We start from the raw sequence: 24,400 nt of genomic DNA, 5'->3' as shown, positions 1-24,400 counted from the left end.
TTATGAAGAATAATGAGTAGAGATACTGCGGAACTTCTCATAACGAGCAAAAAACTGTGGAAAAGTTGAAATATCGCTTGTAAGGTATTACAAGCGATATTTCGCATGAGTTACAGAGAAAGGGCGAGTCGCTGATTCACGACATTCACTTCTGGGCCAGGACTTCCGCGGCTTGGGAAGTAGTTACCAAGGGTTTCACTTCTGCTTGTAAAAACTTTGGCCAGAGAGTGTTGTCAAATGTGATTTTGAAAGATCACAGCCAAGAGCTAACCACCAAAGAGCTTATGGAGTTGCATCGAGTTTCACGGCAATAATCTATGGAGGAGGAGGAACTAGAAGAGCAACAATCTCCTAGCACAATAAGAGAAATACATCACCCTAAGGTGATGCATTTCAAATCACGAATAGCCGTTCGTGATTTATTCAAATTTATAAAAAAAAAATTGTGACACATTTTTGCCAAATTTTGAAGCATCGGCAAAAACAAATGTCTTTAGAAAGTTCTCTAGTTAAATAGGATTAATTATTCCTCGTAAATTCATATTTTTATTCAAGTTTTTTTTTCAAATATAAATTGTATTCTAAGTTGTTACAAACCTCAACAATTTACAAGTAATTTTTATTTATCATTTTTAAATAATCTTTAAATTTTTTTTATTTTGTATACTTTCGGCATGGAATGCATTGTCATATTTTAAATTGATTTCTATGGGAAAGAATGTTTCACTTAATGAGTAAGATGCTGGAACGAATTACGGTCGTTATAAGAGGTTCCACTGTATTAATATTATGTTAATAAAGAAATTACCAAAGCAAAAGACTACCATGTAACATTTGTAACCGTAATTTAATAAAGTACTAAAATTAAAATAAAGGTTTACAAGAGCTGCAAACAGATTTACTCTAAATATTTTTTAAAATCATAATGTGCATATTTCGCCAATAAGTTTGTCGACCACTGCCTTAGTGCGACGACAAAGTCGGGTCATATATCGGCCAAAAACTATAATGTATTTCCATCTCGTTATTTATTATTCTACTTTTAGAGCACAATAGCTCGTATGCAAATATCTTTATGCCACCTAGATTTGTATTTTTACTATTACTATACTCATACATAGTAAAATAGAATATTGTAGTTTCTCACTATTCGCAGATGTTTGATGATTCACATTGTGGATAGTACGATTTTTTAACACAGGTTTATACGTCACCTGAATTTGTATTCTTACTATTACAATAGTAAAATAGAGTATCGGTTATTACGTATATCCTAGCACTCATCTGGTGTCATGATTACCGCCGATGGTAGATGATGTTTAACTTCATATGAAATTTGTTATCACAGGTAACATACTCTCATATTGGTATTTATTAAAATGAGAGTGGCTACTGAAGAGAGGCAGTAAGATCCCCATCCCTAGAAAAGTTAGTAGGCTTGCCCCATTTTTAAGTAAAAATGGGTGTAAATTAATAAAAGGATATATATATGATCCGCCTTTCTAGGGATAGTGATGCGTTTAAGAAAAAGACAAGTAATTATGAATGTACATTTATTAAACATTTTCTTGCTACGACACAAATTTTCAAGATGTACAAAACCAATTACAAAGTAACATTGAGCCTTCCATAGTATAGGAGTACACAGCTATTTCCAAATGAATAAAGACTACTTTCCCTTCTAAGTGTAATTTAATGTCCATTTGTTCATATCTCGTACACATTAGATTACTCATTGGAGCTAGTACAATGTCCCACGGCTTACGATACTTTTAGTTTTTTACACAAATTTGAGTCAATAATTTTGAAAAGACTAGAGCCTTGAACATAAAAAGCTATAATGGCAGAGTACATATTTATCATTATAATAGATGGATAAAAAATTAAAAGTAAATAATGAAAGATAAAATATGCTTAACTTATTGCACATATGTAGTTTGCTTTGTGCAATACAACAATAAATAAAATAAGTATACAGTATGTATAAATTAGAATATTTGTAGGATAAATTATATCGATGAGAAGGTCCGGACATAAATAAGTTATGCAAGTTCCAAATGAGTACACCTATATTCAGTAAAAATCACCAAGTAAGTGGACTCATCCACTTTTTCCTGCAACTCTCCCATAGTACAATAAGTAATTATAAATATTAAATATCTGGTGATTATATTAATATATTGTTATTCGTATCCAAAAATGTGCTGCATTCATTTCCCTAAAGTTACAAAACTAAAAATAACGGTTCTAAATATTATATAATGAAGCTCATCCAATATTCATAGGCCGATTACATATATCAAATTCTTAGAGTGTGCATCTCAAGTTAACTTGCACGATTTAAAAAAATAGCCAATTGCCCAGAGAATCCTTTCACAGAGAAGATAAAAACTTGGTTCTTGAATCTTTTAGGACCACTAATGAACAGAGCCAAAAGTTGTAAAAGGGGAATGTTAAAAACAACTCGGTTTTTGCAATATAAATATAGCTCACATTTGAGTTACAGTTTTGCTTTATGCTGACAAAAAATTTAAAATAATAAATGCTTATTTAGAATTTAGAGAACCAGTAACCCATCGAATGCTTCACATAAGCTCCCAGATCTTATACATAACTAATCAATAAAATAACTAAATTAAATGACAAAGTAAAATAAAACATCTTTTTAAAAAATTTACATATCACGAAATTAATTTTAATACTTAATTTTAAAGTATAGTTCGTTAATTGTCCTATCGCTATGAATAAAAATATTTGTAATACTTAAGTAAGAATATATAAAATGCAGGGAACAGGGAAAACAGGCCATTCGTATATTGCGTAGGGTTTGAGCTAATACGTAATACATTTTTGATGAAAGCAACTGTGCGAAAAAAGTACTCCAGCGTCAATTATTGTGCGATGAAGGGTTGAAAAGAAACATAATCTTGGCTGCTTGTATTTGCACAACCTCTAATAACCTGTTTCCATAAATGCAAAACTTAAAGGATCATACCACTATTTCAGATTGTTTATCACCTACTAATATATTATATGTATATTGAAATCTTAGCTTAATTATTGTATCCATTATACAAACTTAGAGCATAGAGAAGAATGTATAACACACACTACAGTAAAGAAATCTTAAAACATTACCATTTTAAACACGAATCATTGCCATTCCAGTGCAGAATGAATGGTAAGTTACTCGTTTTGAGCAATATCATGCATTTTCCTTTTAAAGTCCAGTAAAGTGTACCCTGGTGTCGAGAGAACACCAGGCTTACGGCGCAAGAGCATGCATTGAAGCGCATAAATTTGTGTGATATTTGTGTAATATAAAAATATTGCTTAAAATAAAAGCTTCTTTTTATACTGACGAACTAGAGAAGTAATGTTTATAATAAAATACATTAGGTAAATTTAGTGTTCCCATAACTATTGTATATTTTAAACTTGATATGAAATGTTTATATTCAAATAAATCTTTGAGCAGTATATCAAACTAGAGAACATTATTTGACAAACAGAATTTATTTTTGAATTTTTAACAATAACAAAACTTTTCATTATATTGAAATGCGGAAAACTTGTGTACATGAATACTTGTGCAAATGAATAATAACTACGCAGGACAGTCTTTTTTTTATAAAACTGAGCACTGACTAAATGATTTGAAAAGGTTTTCCATTAAATCGTTAAATTAACACCCTATGATCGGTTTAGCCCTGGCATGGAAATTTAATCCAGTCCTTAAGGGTGGGTCCTGCGATAGCTATGACATAAACCCTTTTAAGTGGGATGCATTTATTTCAAATAAATAAATGTTTTGCTTTACACAATAGATGCTTTAAAAACTTGTTAATCTGTGATACAAGGGACTACACCGACCTTAAGGTGTTAGCTTGGAAGATTATTTAAAGAAATAAAACAGGTCTGATTAAATGGTGTAATAACCCGTTTCATTATGATTATCCTAGTGCAATTACATAAAATATATCGCCATTAAAAAAACCAGTATCTTTAAATTACACAATGATAAACAATTTTTAAGAAATTCAGCTTGTCGGTCCAGATCCTATCTGAAAGAAAAACAACAAAAAAACAAATTATCATAAACATATTTCAGTAAGAACAGAATGAATTATTGAACTAATGGATTTGAGGTCATAAAATTGACTGCTTTGAGTCATTGAAATGTGGTTTATATGAATTTAAACCCATTAATCTGTGAACAAATTAAACTGACAGTTATGTAGGGCATTATTTTTTGTACAAGGCAATAACACTCACTTTACATAGTTTGTTTGAGATGGATGGACTGAGGATTACTCAAGTGATGTAATGAATGTAAATAAACGATCCACTAAAATTTTATTGCACCACAACTACCTAGTACTATATAGTGGGTAACATGAGAACAAAGTATTATTTAAAAGCAAACATTATCATTTTAGAATGGTTATAAAAAAAAAAGAATTGTGATGAAAATTTAGGGAGCACTCATTTTAGTATAATGAATATTTAAAAAAAAAAGGTCAAAAGAGGAAAATAAACAACATACGCATGATTTTGGATGCACAGTACTTGTATTTATATGTAATCTGAGATTCTCACATCTTTTTAGTACTTTTCACAAGCTTTTATGTGTATGGATATGCAACCCGAGTGCCTAGTCATTGCTGCTATTATCTTTTTCATCTCATAAATATTCCTCAGCTTTTTTGTTTCCAATTGATTAATATATATTTTTTCTTATTTCTAATTTTACAAAATTAGAATTGTCAATGTTAATATGAAAGAGCTTTCATTGTTAATATGTATATTTAGCAGATAAAGATAGATAGGTGAAAAGACCACCCACCTTGTTCACATATTGTAAGCAATGTAAATAGCATCTATCTGATCTGAGAGGAAGCCATCGCGCAGGTGCATCCGCTGCTTTTCTCCCCTGGAGTTGATAGGAACCACTCCGGGGTCCACCACCACCACCACTCCGACTATCAAGTGGTGCTCCTCTAGAATGGCGTTAGTCACCAGCGGCACCAGGTTCAAGGCTTCACTGTCCACACCGTCCAGTTCCGCCACTACCACCAGCAGATTCGTCCAAGTGAAAACAGCGCTGAAAATAAAATGCAACGTGGAATTACAAGCATGTCCCACTGCCTGTAGCTGATTGAGACAACAAATCTAATGCCCCTTACCATTCTGCAATCTTCTTATGACAGCGCATCACCGAGTTCTCAAAGTCGATGGGGTGGTATCTCATGCCACGCATTATGACTGTTTCATCGAGTGCTCCTACAACAAATACTGCGTCGTGTTGATCCCCACTGTCCCCCTCCACATCGCTGCCGCCTTCTTCCCCTCCTCTCGGAGCCCCTTCAGTTCGACGCAGGAAGCCTAGATACCCTGTTCTGGCATACACTTCCCCTGTATTTCCCGTTACTAGTTTGGCATTAAAATGATCAGCATAATCGCTTTCATCTCCGTATATTGTAAAGTACCCGCTCGCATTGTGCGGCGACTGGACCCAAATTTCTCCTAAATGCGAATCTCCACACTGTCCTTTGGTCTCAGGATTAGCTATGATGACTTTGACTCCTGGCAATAGCTTTCCGGATTCCATCAAGCATAGAGAATGTGGACTTCCTCTTTCGACCAAAGATACTCTGTCGTTCCTGAGAGCACGCAGATCAACATATACAGTTGACGGCTCGGGGCTCGATGCTCCTTGTAAACATACAGCTATATTTACTCTGCATCCGAAAGAGGTAGACACGGCTCTAGGACTTAAACCGAGGGCAGAGAAAAGTTTAGAAAAGGAAGCTGTTAAATTAATTCTTGGTCTCTCTTCGGCGACAACAACGCATGTTCTGACACAGCCCAAGTTTACATTCCTGGCTTTGAGTTGATCTACTGAGCTTCCTAATCCTTTGGTGCACAATTCCATCACCCCGTAAGAGCAGAAAGTATCTCTCACTCTATATTGGGATACGGCACTCAGCCATAATGCCGGGTTGACTTCTACTTCCGAAGGAGGGATGAGAATAGAGTGATGACCAGAATAGATGCTGCTCAAGCACCACAAAGCAAAGCCGAGTCCACAATAGGGATCCAAACAGAGGGCTATATGCCGAGAAGGATACAATTCGCAGGCTAACTTCATGGAACGGCATAGGGATGTGACAGCAGCGTGAGACATTTTAATGCCAGCCAACATGCCAGTAGTTGAAACGCTAAAATCTAGATAGGCTAACATTTCTGCGGTAGGGGCACGGTATGAAATGGGCAATTTTTTCTTTGGCATATCATCCGTATCTAGAATCATCGGCCACGATTTGATGTCCACGACATTACTGGCTTCCTTGGACTTAAGCAATTTGATAACATTCTGGTTGGACAAAACGAGCGCAGATTTACTGACATCCACTATCATTCTCACAGTAGGTAATGTAGTTTGAAGGTTTTGGGGATGTGGTGGTCGAATAGTGACCGGAACAGCCCCTACATAAAGGCATCCGTAGAATGCACAAATCAACTCGAGCCCAGGAGGGAAGATTAAAGCGACATGTTCGCCAGTATTGACACGACCTTTTTCCGACAAAAGATTGCCAATACGTTCAGCCTTTTTGTGGAGTTCTGAGCAGGAGAGTACTTTTGCTACTGTACCCTTGGAATTGAGCAGTGTGAAGATGATGTGGTCAGAAGCGTACTGGGCGCGCCATCTTAGGATTTCTGATATAAATTGGAACTGAAAATAAGATAAAAATATTAATCAAACGTACCGGATTACAGGCTCATCACACTAAAAGTTCAATAAAGAAGACAGTAAAATACTACAAAGGTCGGGAGGAGTTAAAAAAGAAAAATAGCATTTGCATTAAAACATTAAAACATCCTTTTATATGATGTGTAAACGGGTAGTTATTACAACAAATTAATTATGGTTCTCACTATTAGTAGCACTCACCGTTCGAGTGGCGTCGGAGTCATCTGTGTGTCCCATGTCGCGGCCCTGCGCAGAGGCCAGTCGGTTGCCCTGCACCAGGTTGCCCACGATAACCGACGCCGGCCCCACGTCTGCAACACATTCTCCTGTTGTCGGTGTCACACCACACAACACACAGGTAAACATTGCCACAACAGAGGTAACTGAAAATCTCCACCCACCGAGCTAATTGCCTACTCGACCCTATTTCCAAACATCTTCACAATCCAATGTCAACTGGATAATACATTATTTTTAGTCATCTTTATTCTAAAAGCATCACTTTCATTAGTATACAATTACTATATTGCAAATTCTGCGCGACAGTACATTTTTGATCATCATTGATTCATTGAGTACAATTTTACTTGATTATTTTACATTAGGCCTTTACTCATTGATGTGTATCTTAAAAATATCAACGAAAAGGTTAGATACCTTAGAGTATGTCAACAATTAATTTGATTTAAACAACAATTTAAAAAATCTGCAGTATTTACATTTGCTCATTAACTGTACTATTAGTTAATAAAACCAGTAGTAAGTTCAGTGTACATCTATCAAATGTATTAAAAAGGTATATATTTGGTTCTATAATACGACTCCAGTAAGTACCAGTGATTATTCATTCTACTTTTGATTAAACATCACCCAGGACTGGTACCTGAAGCACAATACTGATCGCCCTGCCTCCATGTAATAAATCATCAAGATAACACTACTTCAATATGATGAAGTGTTGCGGTTAAAGGAGGATAGCGGTTGATCTTGTACTTATCTTTTTAAAAATACACATTTCCTTTGATGCTATGGGAAAAAAAATATTTTTCATGTTTATTTGAAATAACTTGCATAATAATATCTGTATACTGTATGCGTTTGGTCAGAACGAATGGAAAATGAAGTGACAAAAAAATATAAATAATAAGATATGTCTTGAATGGGACAAAAATAGGCCAGAAGGCATGTAATTTTGAGTATTTTGTATTAGTTTAATGTTTGTATGAATAAACAAATCCAAAATTTAGTTTAATATAAAAATATAATAATTTTATATGCTATTCAGTTACCTCTTTAATTACTGTTGTGGCGCAATGTTGATATGGAAAAGGAAATTCATAGAAACTAAAAGACGAACTTCAAACTGCACAAGATCATGACTGCATGTTTCTTATAGTTGTATAAGTATGTATTTCGAAAACCAGAGTACCGAACATAAATTTGTAAATACAGATAGTTTTCTAATTTACGAGTATATCTCCAAACGGACAGTTTTGTAGGGCCCAAGTATGTACTAATAATAATTATTAGTAGTAATATATGAGATTTGTAAGCGACATGGATTTTTTGTTTTGTAATTCCTTATTAAATTAGAAATTAAGTAAATGAAATGGATTCGGATTCAGCTACCTTAAGAAACAGGCATCATTAAAATAAATATGCATGTTAGCATGAAGTGTATGAAATAATACAAACGATAAGTTTTTATAATCATTTGTCACTTTGAAATTCCCATGGAAGGTAAAAAATTTCCATAATGAATAAGTTAGTCGAATACGCGGACTCAAAATGTGTCTTTTATGACTCATAAGTTTTTTACAATTTTCATAAACACGAACACCAAAATTCATTAACATCTTTCGAGAAAACTAGATCCAAAGTGATCTTGTGCAGAATGTTGATCATCTGACTAATGAATGATACAATGACGTTATTAAAATGATGAAAATAAAACTATGCATTTACATTTCATTTTATGAAAGAAAGCAAAGTACATACATATTCAAAGTGTATGTAAAGACAAATAGAAAAAAATAAAGATAGTTCATAACTTTAAACGGTTTATTCAAGGTTTGAATAAATAAGTGCATCTTTTCAAGTTTAAAGTGTTTTTTATATGAACTAATTAAAATAGCGTATTTCATGCACTTTCTATAATAATTCAAAATAAAACAAAAACTAAGGTACCTAATCATCAGCCACATAGTAAAATGAGAAGTAACAGTTGTGAAGGAAATTATGTAGTAGACAAATAATAAAAGGTACAATTTGTACTGTGATTAGAGATGGAATAAAAAAATGTTTATGGATATATTAAATAAAGTATTAAGTGAAGAAATGTGTTTACAAAACTAGCGAGAGAAAAATAAAAACCATCTATAACATAAGGATGAAAAAATAATATTACCATAAAATTAGATTTTCGTTTTGAAGGAATGAAGAAAGATGCAAGCAAAATTATAAATACCCTTAATAAAATAATGTATATTTATTTATATTGGTTATGATCCAGGACTACTTAAGGGGGTTTCCTCAATCAGAATGTAATAAAACAGCACTTTTTTAAAAGGGAAAGGAAGAAATGTAGTTGAATTATTAGGTATGGTTTTATATTTAATGAATTAAAAAAAAAAAAAAATATATATATATATATACATTTATACATTTATATATATATATATATATATATATATATATATATATATATATATATATATATATATATATATATATATATATATATATATATACATATATATATACATATATATATATACATATATATATATATATATATATATATATATATATATATATATATATATATATATATATATATATATATATATATATATATATATATATATATATATATATATATATATATATATATATATATATATATATATATATATATATATATATATATATATATATATATATATATATATATATATATATATATATATATATATACATATAACAGATTTCTAAGCCTACTTCACGGGCGTCTTGTCACTGTAGTCTTCAAATCCCCCTAATAATTTTTGACAGAAAAAAAAAACAAAAAACTTTATAGTGCTATAACAATTATTTAAACAAACTTTTTGTCATTTTTTTTTAGTTCAATTTAATACTGGAGTAAAAACTTAATATCTTGCAGATACTTTGAGGCACATTTAAACTTATAAAATAAAACAACATTGTTTTTAACCACTTTTTTACTGATACATTTTTTCTCCAACTGGTTTTGACAAGAACCTTGTCATCATCAGGGTGAAACATGTACTAATTCTAAAACATTGAAATATTCATAGTTAGGTGAATGGACGTGCAAAGTTTGTTCAGCATTCTATTAACTTTAATATTAGAATAAAATAACACATGAGATGCCTAAATAATAAAAAAAAAATTCACTGAACATGTATTAAATACTAATCAATCTTTGAATTACGAAAATGGCATTGAAATATTACATTCCAATAAAAAAGTAAATTCATTTCATAATATAGAGATTTTAGAAATTGAAAAAGTGATAAAACAAAATTTAAATGTTATAAATAATCAATTGAATTTACTTAATAGCCCTATTTTTAATATTTCTATTCCTATTCCTAGAAATAACAGTAATAAAAACTCCACACCCCTATCCCTCTCACTCTAAACCTAACTAATTTCCCATTCCTTAAACCCGCCCACTCACCTAACTTTGCACATTTCAACATTTTAGAATTCATATATCGTTGTCATACAGGAGAAAGTGACCAAGTGCATTGTTTTACAAAAACATGATCATTCACTTTTTATATCTTACTAGCTTAAAATTGCCTTGAAAAAATCCCAAAGGATTTTAAACTTGGAAGTATAATATATTGGCTAGTTAAAAATGACTAACTGCATTGACGTTTATTTTCTTGCCAAGCAAAAGTGACTTAAATGGCCCTCCTGAACATTTTACGTATTGGTAGTTGGTCACTTTCTCCTGTACGACTACGCTATGATTAACCCTGATGATGACAAAGTTCTTGTCGAAACCGACTGGAGAAAAAATGAACCGATAAAAAGTGGTTAAAAACGATGTTGTTTTACTTTTTAAAGTTTAAAAAATAAAATTAGAAAAATTGTCAAAATAAAAACTGTAGAAAATGCGTTTCAAAGTTTTCAGTGACAAAGTGAGCGTTCATATCTGGCTCGACGCTCCTCTGCTTTTGGATTTATATTTATAATCGGCCTCAGGCACATTGTATACATATTAGATACTTTATGTATTGATTCAAGCAATAATAAACAAAAAGGTTTTTTTCTGACATACTGATTCGGGGCACCCCCTTAGGTCTTATTTTTAGATAACTTCAATAATAACAGTAAAATAAAATTACGGGAAAGATGTGATATTTTAGGATTCTAAAGAAAGATAACTATAAAAAACTATATAAATTTTCATTTATTTTATAACCCTTTCATAGCATAACATAACATTAGGAAGAGAAAAATAAAATAAAAAGTGATCTCAATACTCTGCAAGAATTTTTTTTGTATCTTATCATGCCAAATTTGAATATGAAAAATTGTGATCTATAATATATAAATACATAATGTAATGACAAATAATATATAACATATATTAGGTTAGAAACTAAGTCATTACGGATTTTTTAAGGAAAAAAAAAACTCATTCCCATTCATAGAAAAACTTTAATCTCGTATATAATGTGCATTATTTATTATCTATTATAACCTTTTGTTGTTTTTCTGGTAGTAAGTATAATTATCATTTTTTTTCATTAAACTCTTGTTTTTACAAGCAAAAAACTGTTCTAACTAAATTTTTACTTTATTGCCATAATACGATCAGAATAAATGGTTAGCTGCTAGTGCTATGTTGAGCTATAGGATTGACGAGGTAACACATCTTAAAAAAGCTCTAGCAATTTTGCCAAATGACCAAAGATATGTGGGGCCTGGCGTTGTCAAGGTTAAAGATGAAAAAACCATTGGTCACTATTGTCCAGCTACGGTCGCTTTGATTGCATCGTTTTATTTAGTCAGCCGTTCAATATAAACCTCTGAATTAATTGTCTGGTTACAAGTTAACAGCTCCAAATCCCACCAAATGGATGGCATGATTTTTTTCTGATAAATGTATCGGCTTTGGAAGTTATTTGTGCAAGTTTCTATTGCTTAGTCCAGGATCTTTTTTGGACAATATTATCATATATAGCCCATTTTTTATCTCGAGTCATCATTTGTTTAAAAAAACGTGTCATTTGCATTTAAGAATCATATCACGAGGCTAATGTGCCTCGTCAAGTCTTGTTTTTTTAGTTTACAAGGTAATCATATATCCAGCATTATTTGGTTATTGAGATGTTTTAGGTGGTTCTGAATGCAAGTATGTATGCGATAAATACAGATTCTCTGCTATCTCCAGTGTTGAACTATGGCATTGGTATCACTTATGTCCTTTGTTTGGTCATCATCAACTTCAACTGGAAGTCTGGAGTGCTCCACGTTTTTTAATGAAAAATCATCCTTATAAAATTTGGTGAACAATTCACGACACTGCCGTTCTTTTGAGGCTTCGTCACTATACACAGCACATAACTTTTTGTAAGCTTGTGATGCATGACCTTTACGTAAAAAAAAAACAAAATGTGACGAAAAGAGTCGCTTTGGTTCTCCATCTTTTAGCTTATTACACACACTATTTAGCAGATCAATGCAAATGAATGATTCATAAAGGACCAAGTAATTACATATAAACATACATTAAAATACAAGTGAACACCTGTTAGTGAAAATCCGCAATAACTCAGTTACCAACTCAATATTTAAAAGATGTATTAATATACCTCGCAACAGCTATAATTTTATATGTTATACATACTTTGAGTAAATTGGACACTTCAATATTACAATAACTCCGTGAGGAAAATTATTGAAAAAAAAACTACCCAACAAGATGTGCAAATGATAGATACATAAGTATGGAGCAAAGAAATAATCTAATATGAAATTTCATATTTGAGACTATTTTTTTAAGGAGAGATTTAAGTTATAAATTTTATTTTTATTTTAGAACCAATATTAAACAATCTGCTTATTAAACAGAATAAAGACTATATCAAAAAGAAACAAAGAAATATATTTACTAAAATATGATAACTTAAAAAAGGAATCAATCTCTGTGAAGTGAGATTTTTTACAGATAATTTGAAAGAATTCAAAATATAAGCCACTGCGTGGTCCTGGCAGAAGGGAAACATCTTGGCTGAACAATATAAGGGATTGGACTGGGATGAGACATGTGGGAGAGCTGTTCCGGTTCGCGTAAGACAGAGAAGCCTTCGCCAGAGTGCCAACGTCGGGAGGACCTGACACGGCACAGGAAGAAGAAGTTGCTGCCGGTTGTAGCAAGGCCTTTTTTAGCATTATTTCTTGCTCCAAGATGGAACGGAGTAAACATTGGCAGATTAAGGATTTGGCAATGTTCAGTTGCGCAATGAAAGGGTTATATTTAGGAAGGCAAGAACATGAGCGCATGATACTGCGTTGAAGAAAGTAGACAAACCTGAATGTATCTCTCTGGGCTTGGGCAGGTTAGTGACGCAAGTATGCGGGCAGAGCAGGACGTTGGCGGGGTGAAGGGTCCCCTCCAGGAAGCGCCTCTTGGTCTCTGACAGGTGGATGCCCCCCAGCGGGGTCTTGGGCAGGTAGTTGGGCAGCACCAGCACGATGCAGTAGGTGCCCACTTGGTGGATGGACTCTATGGCTAGGATCACCTGAGATATCCACTTGAACGACTGCAATAAAGGGTTCAACATATACTTTAGGTTAATGAAATCCACCGAGGAGCCAGCATCGCTGCAATTAATTATCGCTAGTTACATTCATAAATTTGTATTCAAGTTTAAAACGCAAATAAGTAATCAATCTAAATATAAAGATATAAAATAGACAATCATATCCTTCCATTTATCCCATGAGAAAATAAGTTTCTTGGATTACCCGATTGAAGGTTACCCATCTATGCATTGTATTTATTTATCATGTCAAGAGGTTTTCTTTAAAAAATATGAATTAATTACAAATCATTTACAGTAGAAAGTACATACTATCAACATGGTAAGTTTCATAGGTTGAACACCACTGTGCCCCCCAAAGGAGAGACTCTTAAAGCTCTTGTGATTAAAGTTTTTATAGTGTAACTTGTATCAATTATATTATATTTTGATTACATATTGCACGCTTAATAGGAAACTGACTGAATTCCAAATCCATCAGTTAACTATATATATTACTTAAGTATCTTGTTGTTGTCATTGCTGCAAGCAATATTGTCAGTTTGTTATTCTTTCATCATAGATATGCATGTACATGGAAGGCTACATGACATGTTGCAGGATTAATACAAAATCAATCATTAAATTTAAAAGAAGGCCGCACTAGACATTTTGCAATTATTTCAAATATATATATGCCTACCAGTTAACAAAGTATAATTTGTCAATAAAATAGGCAAATTCGCATTGTTTTATAAAATCAATACGCTTAAAATACATATTAAAAGGGTATCGAAGTATCACGCTTGGTTAAAAAGGCAACATTTAAAGTGATAAATTTAAGAAAACTCTCCTAAGATATGTTTGCTATTGATTAACAGAGTTTACAAAAATAGAAATATCTTAAATTATATTAATTACTTAAGAATGTTATTTTATAAATTAAAAAAAACAACAAATTTATAGAAATCATAAAACATTAAAAATGACAAAGAGATTAGATCAGAAATAAGATAAGGAGTAGACATATCTTAGGAGAGAGAAGCCATGGAACATATATTTCACCTCTTCCTCGCTGCAATCGGGTCTCTGTTCCGCAATGACACAAATCCGCTCATCTCGGAGAACCTTGATGCTGAACACAGCAATGCGACCACGGTAGATGAACTTCATGGGTTCCACGGCAAGGACTGTCGCAATTATATCATCCATGTTGTGCTTGCGGCCCGTGACTGTCATGAGCCCATCGCGTGATCCGCATATGAATACAAGACCTGTGAAAACATAATAAAAATTATTGGCTAACGATATCAGACAAGCCTATACTGTGTTTTTCTTACCATTATCGGTAACAAAAACTCAGTAAAATATACAGTACAAACACATCTGAACAAAACCAACAATTTATATTGTACACATAAAAAATGGCAATTTGAGATAAAGATGAAGAAGTATTATCGGTAGATGCCTGTTATATAAATCGAACAATGAATTTTTTCCCTGATTTGAAAAATAATACAAAACTCTGTTCGATTCAGTAATTTTTCTGCACAAAATGTTTATATATTGGGATTGTAATTTTGCTTGAATTTGAAAGAAATCTAACTAACCATCATGCCGCTTATCCGCAGGGGTAGGCAGAGAGGATAGAAAGCCACACCAATCTGTCCTTGCAAACAATCTTCGCCTTTTCCACATATAAGCATCTCTCTATACGTACCCACCAATTATTCCGACTCCTGACGTGACCACTTTAAAGTATTTGAAATACTTGATCATGCCAAGTTTTCCTCAGTCTTCCTCTGCTTTTATTTCCAACAACATTTACCTCATAAATTTGTTCTAGTGTTCTTTCTTAACTCATTTGATTCAATGCCCAAACCATTTCAACACACCTTAATTTTATGGATAATACTTATCTTAGCCTTGCATTCTTCCTTATATTGTAATTCGAACATCTATCATACATCGTTTCGCCGGACATTTGTCTGAGAGATCACATTTCGACTGCACTCAGTGACACGACATTCGATTTGTTAAATATCTTTGATAGATCAAAATTACCAATTTGATAAACTGGTTTTGTTATTTCGTCTAGAGTTCTTACTTACTTATTACTTATAACCCTTATCCACACCTAATGGTGCATAGGGCACTGCGTCAAATTGACGCAGAGTTATCTTGATCATTACTAACATGAAGGCAAGGTGATCACTCTTGCGCTTCAGGAACCAGTCCAGGGTAATATTAAATAAATATTACAGTGTTAAATCACTAATATTTATTTTCACCCCCCCCCTAGGAATCGAACCCGGGACCTCCAGCACGGTAGCTAAACACGCTGACCATTACACCACGGAGGCGGACAAAAGAGTTCTATTGAAGAGTTCTAGAGTTCTATTGCCCTCATAAATGCATGTTTGGAGTTAGCAGGATGCACTATAGAAATTAAAAATATTCAAATGAGCACAGCTTACCTCCAGGTCCCAGGAAGCCCAGTAATCCTGATCTAGTGTAGGTCTGATCTCCGATGGGGTTGCCCTCGGGAGTGAGGGGTTTGAGTTGGAAGACGTTGGCGGTGAGGCCGGGCAGCCCCCAGTACCCGGTTCCCGTGCTTCCAGTCAGGACACAAATCTCACCCACTTCGTCGGTACGGCACAGCTGCGGAGGACCATCCATGCGGACAACGGTAATGGCAGCTGAAAAGTTCATCAATTAGAAAATGGTCCAACTCGCATATTTTGTACCATTTGCAATAATAATAATAATAATAATTTGGATAATTTGTATAGTGCCATTTTCTTAAAATACTACCTCAAGGGCGCTTTAAAAGACATGGATAATAATAATAATAGGATGATGATGATAATGATACACATTTTTATTGCAGTCATTTATTCCCGAGAAGTTAAGGGTTTCGGATGAGTACACTATGATCGTAACGTACCCTTAAGGGACGAACACAAAGCACTTTTTAACGTCCGAATGCCACATGAGTTTATTCGGCACAGATTCTTAGAAATACACTACACCGTTTAGAACCCGCATTGCTACATTGAACGACACTATGATATTCTTGATGCACTTTCATCAGTTAAACGCTAACCTTTGTAAAATTATAACTTTTAACCATTTCAAGTTAACACCAATCACAATATTTATAGATGAGCAAAAAATTGTATACTTGAAATGTAAATGTCCGGAGAAAATTAAATAAATGATGGAGCGTGGTTCACTCAGCAGCCGCATGGGGCGCTCGAGGAACCACACGCAATATCGGAAAGTATGAGGAAAATAAAAATTAATTCAAAACGTCAAATGTTCAGGAGAGATTTGTGCATTTCTTTTTTATTCCTTTCAATGCCGGAAGGTATTAATATGGCCGTACCCAGGAGGCTGTGATTTTTTTCAATAAAAATGTGAAGCTTTTAGAAAGATGACTGTAACTTTGATAATATCAGTTAATGTAATATTTTAGTATTTCTTGATCGCCCTAATAGATATCTTTATATATTTTAATAATTTTTTTTTATTGCAATTGGATTTGATATTGACATAGAATCTAATTGTCCATCAAACCTCCTCCTTTAGTTATTCCCTCTACCTTCTTTCCTAAACTCCCTTTTTCCTTTGTCTTCTTTATTATCATCAATTTGTAATTTATGTTTTTTTAAATGTTCCAAGTACTATCTACCCTCTGATTGCAAACAGTTATATATATCGCTCACTCCTTTCAAGAACGTCATTAATAAAAAAATTGACAATTTTCAGTTGTGCATTTTCGAAATGCCCAGAAAATGTACTATATCCCAGCAAAAGCAGCATATTTTAAACTTAATATTTACCCGCTTTAGTGTTGTTTTTGCATTTTGAAGAAAGGGTATTGTTTAATTATTCTTTTGAATTTACTAAATATTTTTTAAATGGAGAAAAAACCTTCAGGTTTCACCTAAAAAGATCTGTTGCACAGTAAAAAGTTGGCTTGATATTTATTTTTAATACATTGTACTATATTTTTAAACTTTAAAAACGTTCTCCTGAAAAATCAAGTTTTTTGATTTATGACGTTCTTGAAAGGAGTGAGCGATATACGGTATCAAACATTGTGATCACTAGTCTGTTTTTGGTTGGTTGGCCGATATTGTTTTTAGCAATAATCCTGCCAATGCACTTATTTGTTTTCTGTACATGAAGTTAAAATAAATAAAATATAATCATTGGTTGGAAGTGCGGTCTCAACAATGGCGGTCTCCATTACATTGAAAGAGTAAACAACTCACATCCTGGCATGACCTGCCCGCAGTCCTGCAGCGTGAGCGAGGTGAGGGAGTTCTCTTGGTCCACGCGCACCACGCCGTGAGAGAGGCCTGCCATGGACAGCACCCCGCGCCCCGTGGAGCCACCCGGTCTGCCTGCGCGCCTCACACACACCGTCAGGGCCTCGCTAGAGCACGCGCATGGACACACCACCTCCGGCTTCAGACCTGAATATCAACCAACATCCGCTACAGTTAGTAATATCTTCAGAATATTTCCTTTCTTTTTTAAAATGTCTATATATTTATCCAAAAAACAAACAAAATGTCAGTTCCAAATGTCATCTGTTAGAATTTTTGTAAAATAGCAGTGCTAAAACTATTACTAATATAGCCGAGAATTCTCTCTGAATGATTTCGGCTTCAAGAAAATCTCAGTTTATGTACAAACCCTAGTATACAGTGCAATGCCAACTTTATTAATTTAATCAAATTTCAACCCTCATATGTAATACAGTATTAGGATTGTTATTTACTAGAGTAAATTCACAAAGGAGATTGGGAATCACATTTGACAGATGGTAAAACATTTTCTGGACAATCCCATCTTAACATTCTCTATATCTGACTTCATGATACTGTGTGATGTGACACAAGGAGTGGCAGAATGCATAATGAGCCTTGTTAGTTTAGCATGTATATAACAAAGACATTATTAGATGGGGGTAGGATTGAGTGCGAAAGTAAGACTGACCTTTGGATTGGAATACCGATAGGAACTGATCACAAGACGACAATGACCACGGGTTTGCACCATCAGCTACCAACAACAACCGCAGGGACACCAGGGAGATATCTTTATGATCTTTTGTGGCTAGCAGGCCCCAATGAAGATCACGTGATTTGACAACTGCTATACTCGCTCTGAAACAAATCAAAATAAAATCAAAACTATTGTATCAATATATTTTATTTATTTCAAGAAACAAGTATAGCCAATTCATTTTTTAAAATATATTCTTAAATGCTTTGTTTAAATAAAAATTGATGTCGACCAGACTTTTAGTTAACCTTTCAGCAGTACTAGTAAAAAGAAGTTGAAGTTATACCTATATTTGGTGATCATGTGCATCCACGACGCAGGATTGACTTTCATGAGAGCATACGGGATGAAAATGACGTGCATCCCGTTGAGAACACTGGTCAGTACCCCGTGCCACAGGCCAACCTCCCGCTTGAAGTCCAGCACGCACACCATGACCTCCCCCTCTGTGTATGCACATGCGGCCGTGAGCGCACGGCAGTGTGCCAGCATCGCAACTCGAGACACTGTCACTCCCATCACTAAAAAGAGGTTAAAAAAAATTATCATGAAAATTTAACTTCTTGCAACAGATTCAGTTAACCTTCCCCTCCTGGTGATATGTATTTACTACAACTCGACTTTTCAAATGAGAATACAATATAAAATATAGTATATACAGCCTCACAATTTTTCTATTTCTTCGCAATATTATGTATTATAAGAAAGCATTTTAATATAAATTTATTCATTTGTAGCGACGGAAATAAATAATTTGTGAAAAAATTGAGAAAAAAATCACCAATACACAAACGTTTATGTGTGTGCGCGTGTAGCATGCTTTGAAAGTATACGCGTGTGTTGTAACGTGTTTACTCTGCCAGTAGTGTGCAGACCGTCTTATGCGGCGGTCGTGTTGCTGCGCCAGCTATTGCGGCTACTTACGTATGTCTTTTTTTCTCGTTTTCAGATTGACATCAGGGCTGACATCACAAAATTTTTATATTTCAACTTCAACTATGGTCAATAAAAGCAACATTTAGGAATATTCACATTTTTCCCGTTTTTACCACATTTTCATATGGTGTACAAAATACATATCACCGGTGCACGTGGAAGTTTTTAGCATCATAAGGGAAGGGTTAAAGTAATGAAAGCCTTGAGCCATATTCACAAAGAAACTCTAGAATTGTAAAATGTTTTATTTGGAATTATTGAGAATTGCTAACAATATAGACAAAGAGGGTTCCACCTACCTGACCCATCACCATCAGACGTGTACTCGATGTAGGCGGGGGTGTCATCAGACAGGAGGGTAGGTGGCAGCCAGTCGCGGGGGGCCCTCGCCAGGTGCTCTGTCACTGTCCAAGTCAACTTGGGCCACCCCTTGAAGCCCACCACGTCCCCGGTTGAGGACTTGGGCAAACCTAAAATGGACCAAACAGAAGTGGTAAGCATCACTTTGTGCCGACCAGTGTGGATACACAAGTCATGGAGAGTAAAACATAAGAGAACGCCATCTAAGTACAATTAGATTTGTACCTTTGTAACACGCTTCAGATGTGAGTGCAACGTGTATTCCGGTGGAGCCCAGCAGGAAGCCAATCTGCTGCGAACCCGCGTCCCTCCTCGTGAGGGGCACCTCCACGGCCACGGGCACCACGCCGGCCTGCAGGCACCCGTACCAGGCACACATGAAGTTGATGGGGTCGTTGTTGGGGTAGACGAGTGCGATGCGCTCTCCGGCCTTCAGAGGGCACTCATTGCCCTTCCAGAATGTTTTGTTCAGCAGGGCGTAAGCTATTTTCTGGGAACGGCTCAGTAATTTACCTGGAAAAATAAAATATCTCTATACCTTACGCACTTCATGACCACTACTGGAAAAAGGTGTATGTAGATGTGGAAGCAAGAACTTTAGACTTCATGTATCACCAGGTTAAACCATAAAGCTTTGTTTAAATTTGTGGTGTTGGACTTGTTTGGAATGGTTGTAGAAATGGGTACGTTTTAAAGAAATTTTACTTCATATTATGAACAGTGTATTATTATGTAATATGATATAAAAAAATATTAACAATTGCAAATTTAAACACAGTAAGACCCTGCTTAACGCTGGGGATTCGTTTTAATAACTTCCAGTGCTAAACAAAAAGTAAAGTACGGAGTATATTTTTCCCAAAATATTTCCACTCGCAATTAAATACTATGTCCATCTCTCTCATACAGCTCTCATCGTCACTACTCTCAAACTTATCTGTTTATGATTTCTTTCAAATGTGTTTAAAAAAAGTCGAGTAAAAGTATTCATATTTGTAAATTGTCTGCAAAAAGACATATTTCACCATGCTGAGTGCCACTCAACTTCAGGCGTAGTGGAACTAAATAAATATCGAGTTACATTTGGCTTGGATCGGAAAGGCTGAAGGTATTTTGTACATTATTTATTGACAAGACAATGAATGGAAAGTTACCATAAGTCAAGGAGTTGCTCATTTTCCCGTTAGGGTCCAGAACGGTAGCGACGGGTGCTTTGAACGAAGCGGATCCGTATCTCTGTATGGCGGCCTCCAAGTTGCGAGGGAGCCCCGAAGGGACCACCAGCTGCTCTCCAATGGCCGGAGTCATGATGCCGCCCTCTGGCTTGGGCGCATTCGGGTCCTTGGGATTAGCAGCGATCTCCAACTCTATATCGTCATCTTCGTAGAACTCGGGCAGCGGACGTCTCTTGGGTCTCTTGAGAGTGTTGAGGAGTTGCTGTATTTTGGCGGAGACCTTCCAGCGGGCTGTTCCGTTGTCGTTTTCCGAACCCGATCGAGAGCACCGGTTCACACGGTCGGTGTGTGTATGTGTGTGGGTCACGTCTGGCCCTTGACCCCCTGTAACAAGTTTAACTCATTCAAATTTAATAAGACCGAATTCACATGATTCACAATTTCACTACATTATTCTATCAAGCCGAGGACTAAAATTCTAGTAAATTTTGCAAAACAATTTATAACAGCATTTTTTAAATAATTGCTAACAAAAAATGGTCCCCACAGTACGTATTTGTTTTAATCTTACGTTAGAATATTTGTCTCTTTCTAAAATAATATTTATACAAAAAAAATGTAATTTAGACATCAATGTTGTGAAATAAGTACACCAAGAGTCTTCCACTTAAAAAATAAGGTCATATGATACACTAATAACTGTCCGAGGTTAGTAAAACACCTAGAGAAGAATCTAGACACAAGTAAACCATCAATATCAATTCCTCGAAACGCAAGGCAACCAACAACAGAACATTTATTATAAATGTCCCAAAAGTTTTATTATTTTAACATGTTAATAAAAATACCTAAGGCGGTTATTTTATATTTTGACATTAACAAAGGATATGTGGAAGATATCCCGTATAAAACGTAAAATCCGCATTCATATGACATGATTAGTTAAAAGAAATTGGTATATAATATTTATATGAAAATATTGGAGAATTGCTTCTCTTCTGTCTTTGAAACCCGCGCAGAATATAAAAATACCTTTCCCATCCTTAAGCATTAATAGACTGAACGGGTAGCAACGTAAGCAACCTTTCCCATCTGAAATGTCTTAACACCTAGAGTTAAATTCCAAATTTTGGTATTTCCTGTGACAATTTTTCCTCAATCTATTTAGTGACTATGTAATAGAAACACGTCAGTGTGGAATATAATTTTTGTATACTTACACGGTCGCATACTGTTCATGACGTCTGCTAGGTCCGAGATTTCCCGGTGCTTGGAGCGGGGCGGCGGGGGGCGGCGGGGTGCAGGGGCCGGGATGGGAAGGGCGAGGGGCGGGGGAGGAGAGCCCGACGAGTCCGAGGGAGGGGGCAGAGGCCCCCGGCCGGCACATTCCGCTACCACACTGTCGTCATCAGAACTGGAAGCTGCAATAATCCAACAAGCGCAAATTCTTAAAAGTGACTTGCAGTTTACTATAAAGAGGTTGGGACAATGTTTTTAATTCCATTAATTTATTTTTAATTAATGCTTTACTTAGTAAATACCACTATTTCTTAAAATCTACTGTGACACGTGTTTCGATGCATTCTGCATCATTTTCAAACACCGTATAAATGATGTGGAATGCATCGAAACACGTGTCCCAGTAGATTTTAAGAAATAGTGGTAAGTAAAGCATTAATTAAAAATGGATAGATTTTACCACAAAGTGACTACCGAATCAATTAATGAAATCCATTAATTTATTTGACAGTCACTTTGTGGTAAAATCTATCCATTTTAATCAAAGTTTTCGAATTAGCTTCACATATATTGTTTGAAAATGGTGCGGGGAATGCATTGAAACACATTTTAAAATAGATTTAAAGAAATAGCGGTATTTAGTAAGCAAAACTTAAATGATTTTTTCTTATTTTGTCAAGCTACAACTGAAACTGTTGTATAAAATTGGTTGTTTACTTATATATAAAAAATTAGATAATAAGAAATACATGAAATAAAAAAAATTAACCAATTCCAATATTATGTAAATGTGTGAATTGCGTCATTCAGATCAAATTTAGCAAAGAAAAGATTACAAAACTCAAGTTCCTATATTCAATGATGTATTTAACTTATGCGATTGATTTTGCGAATGCTTTGAACAATGCCTCCATTAGAAGCATTTTTCAAACAAAGGCATGACAACGATGTATAATAATTAATTATATGAACTACATTTAAACATTCTTTCAATGAAGCTAACTTTTTTCACTTAATTTATCGTTAGAATTAATCATAATTGATGACATTGAGAGCATTGAAAAAACATAAAAATATTGAATTTTTTTAAATGTTTTTTACTACGATAATATCCCATAAGTCATTAATGGTTGATTTGGTTATTTTTTATTGTTATCGATGTGTTATTTTTGTTTCATTACTGTAATAACATAGGCCCCATGACAGGAATTGATCAATTTACTTTTTATATTGATTTTAATCCAACTTTGTAATATATTTTAATGTAATTAATGTATATTGATTGAGGCTAAAGTTTGTAGAACTTTATGCTGGATTTAATTAAGTAAACAGTAAAGGATAAAAGCATTCATTCCTAAAAACAGATTTAAAAAAAGTTACAATATTTTGAATGTGTCCAAATACTTGTTCACAAAATCTGGATTATCTCCAATTACAGGAGTTATTTTCATATTATTTTTTGACATCTCATCATGAATCAAAGTTTGTTACCCAGACTTCCATATTCTTCTTCATCTTTGGTGAGATATCAAAAAATAATATAAAAAAAAGTTGTTACAAATAAAACTCCAAAACTGAAGTCGTCTATACTATGTAGTCAATACATTACCTTTCTTTCCTTTAGAGAATGCACAGGCAAGTTGTTTTGAATCTTCCCACTACTAGGGAAATAATTTGAATAAACTAAAAACCTCAGTCAGCCTCCGTAGTGTAATGGTCAGCACGCTGGGCTAACGTACTGGAGGTCCCGGGTTCGATTCCCAGGGGGAATAAATAAATATAAGTGTAATATATATATATATATATATATATATATATATATATATATATATATATATATATATATATATATATATACACATATATATATATATATAAATATATAAAATAAATAAAAGTGATTTTTTCACTCTAGTATTTATTAAATATTACCCTGGACTGCTTCCTGAAGCGGAGGGCTGATCACCTTTCCTATGTGTGTTCGATCAAGATAACACTGGGTTTATATGATGCAGTGCCTTATGCACCTATGTCCTATGGATAAGGGTTTGAAGAAGAAGAAAAACCACAAGCAA

The 24,400-nt window shown here is 34.2% G+C and overlaps 1 protein-coding gene across 10 annotated transcripts in view; it reads right to left on the bottom strand.

Moving 5' to 3' along the window:
- Window positions 1-1,539: 1,539 nt before the first annotated feature.
- Window positions 1,540-24,400, bottom strand: part of DIP2 (disco-interacting protein 2) — a 120,597-nt gene continuing 97,736 nt past the window's right edge. For 8 of the 10 annotated variants that reach the window (XM_088272718.1, XM_088272721.1, XM_088272719.1 and 5 more), the window contains 14 exons: window positions 22,307-22,507; window positions 21,066-21,470; window positions 20,137-20,424; window positions 19,851-20,021; window positions 18,902-19,136; window positions 18,547-18,716; window positions 17,817-18,020; window positions 16,014-16,235; window positions 14,602-14,810; window positions 13,326-13,557; window positions 6,956-7,080; window positions 5,187-6,736; window positions 4,847-5,104; window positions 1,540-4,064 (listed from right to left, as the gene is read on the bottom strand). In XM_088272718.1, coding sequence (XP_088128844.1) covers window positions 4,852-5,104; window positions 5,187-6,736; window positions 6,956-7,080; window positions 13,326-13,557; window positions 14,602-14,810; window positions 16,014-16,235; window positions 17,817-18,020; window positions 18,547-18,716; window positions 18,902-19,136; window positions 19,851-20,021; window positions 20,137-20,424; window positions 21,066-21,470; window positions 22,307-22,507 — 4,265 coding nt within the window. In that variant the 3' untranslated portion in view covers window positions 1,540-4,064; window positions 4,847-4,851. The remainder of the gene's footprint in view (window positions 4,065-4,846; window positions 5,105-5,186; window positions 6,737-6,955; window positions 7,081-13,325; window positions 13,558-14,601; window positions 14,811-16,013; window positions 16,236-17,816; window positions 18,021-18,546; window positions 18,717-18,901; window positions 19,137-19,850; window positions 20,022-20,136; window positions 20,425-21,065; window positions 21,471-22,306; window positions 22,508-24,400) is intronic. The other 2 variants (XM_088272716.1, XM_088272723.1) reach the window with 2 other exon arrangements.

The sequence above is a fragment of the Brachycentrus maculatus genome, unplaced genomic scaffold, assembly GCF_059751285.1.
Source record: "Brachycentrus maculatus isolate JH-2025_06_01 unplaced genomic scaffold, ASM5975128v1 h1tg000518l, whole genome shotgun sequence".
Lineage (NCBI taxonomy): Eukaryota > Metazoa > Arthropoda > Insecta > Trichoptera > Brachycentridae > Brachycentrus > Brachycentrus maculatus.
This window is presented reverse-complemented; position numbering and strand designations above follow the sequence as displayed.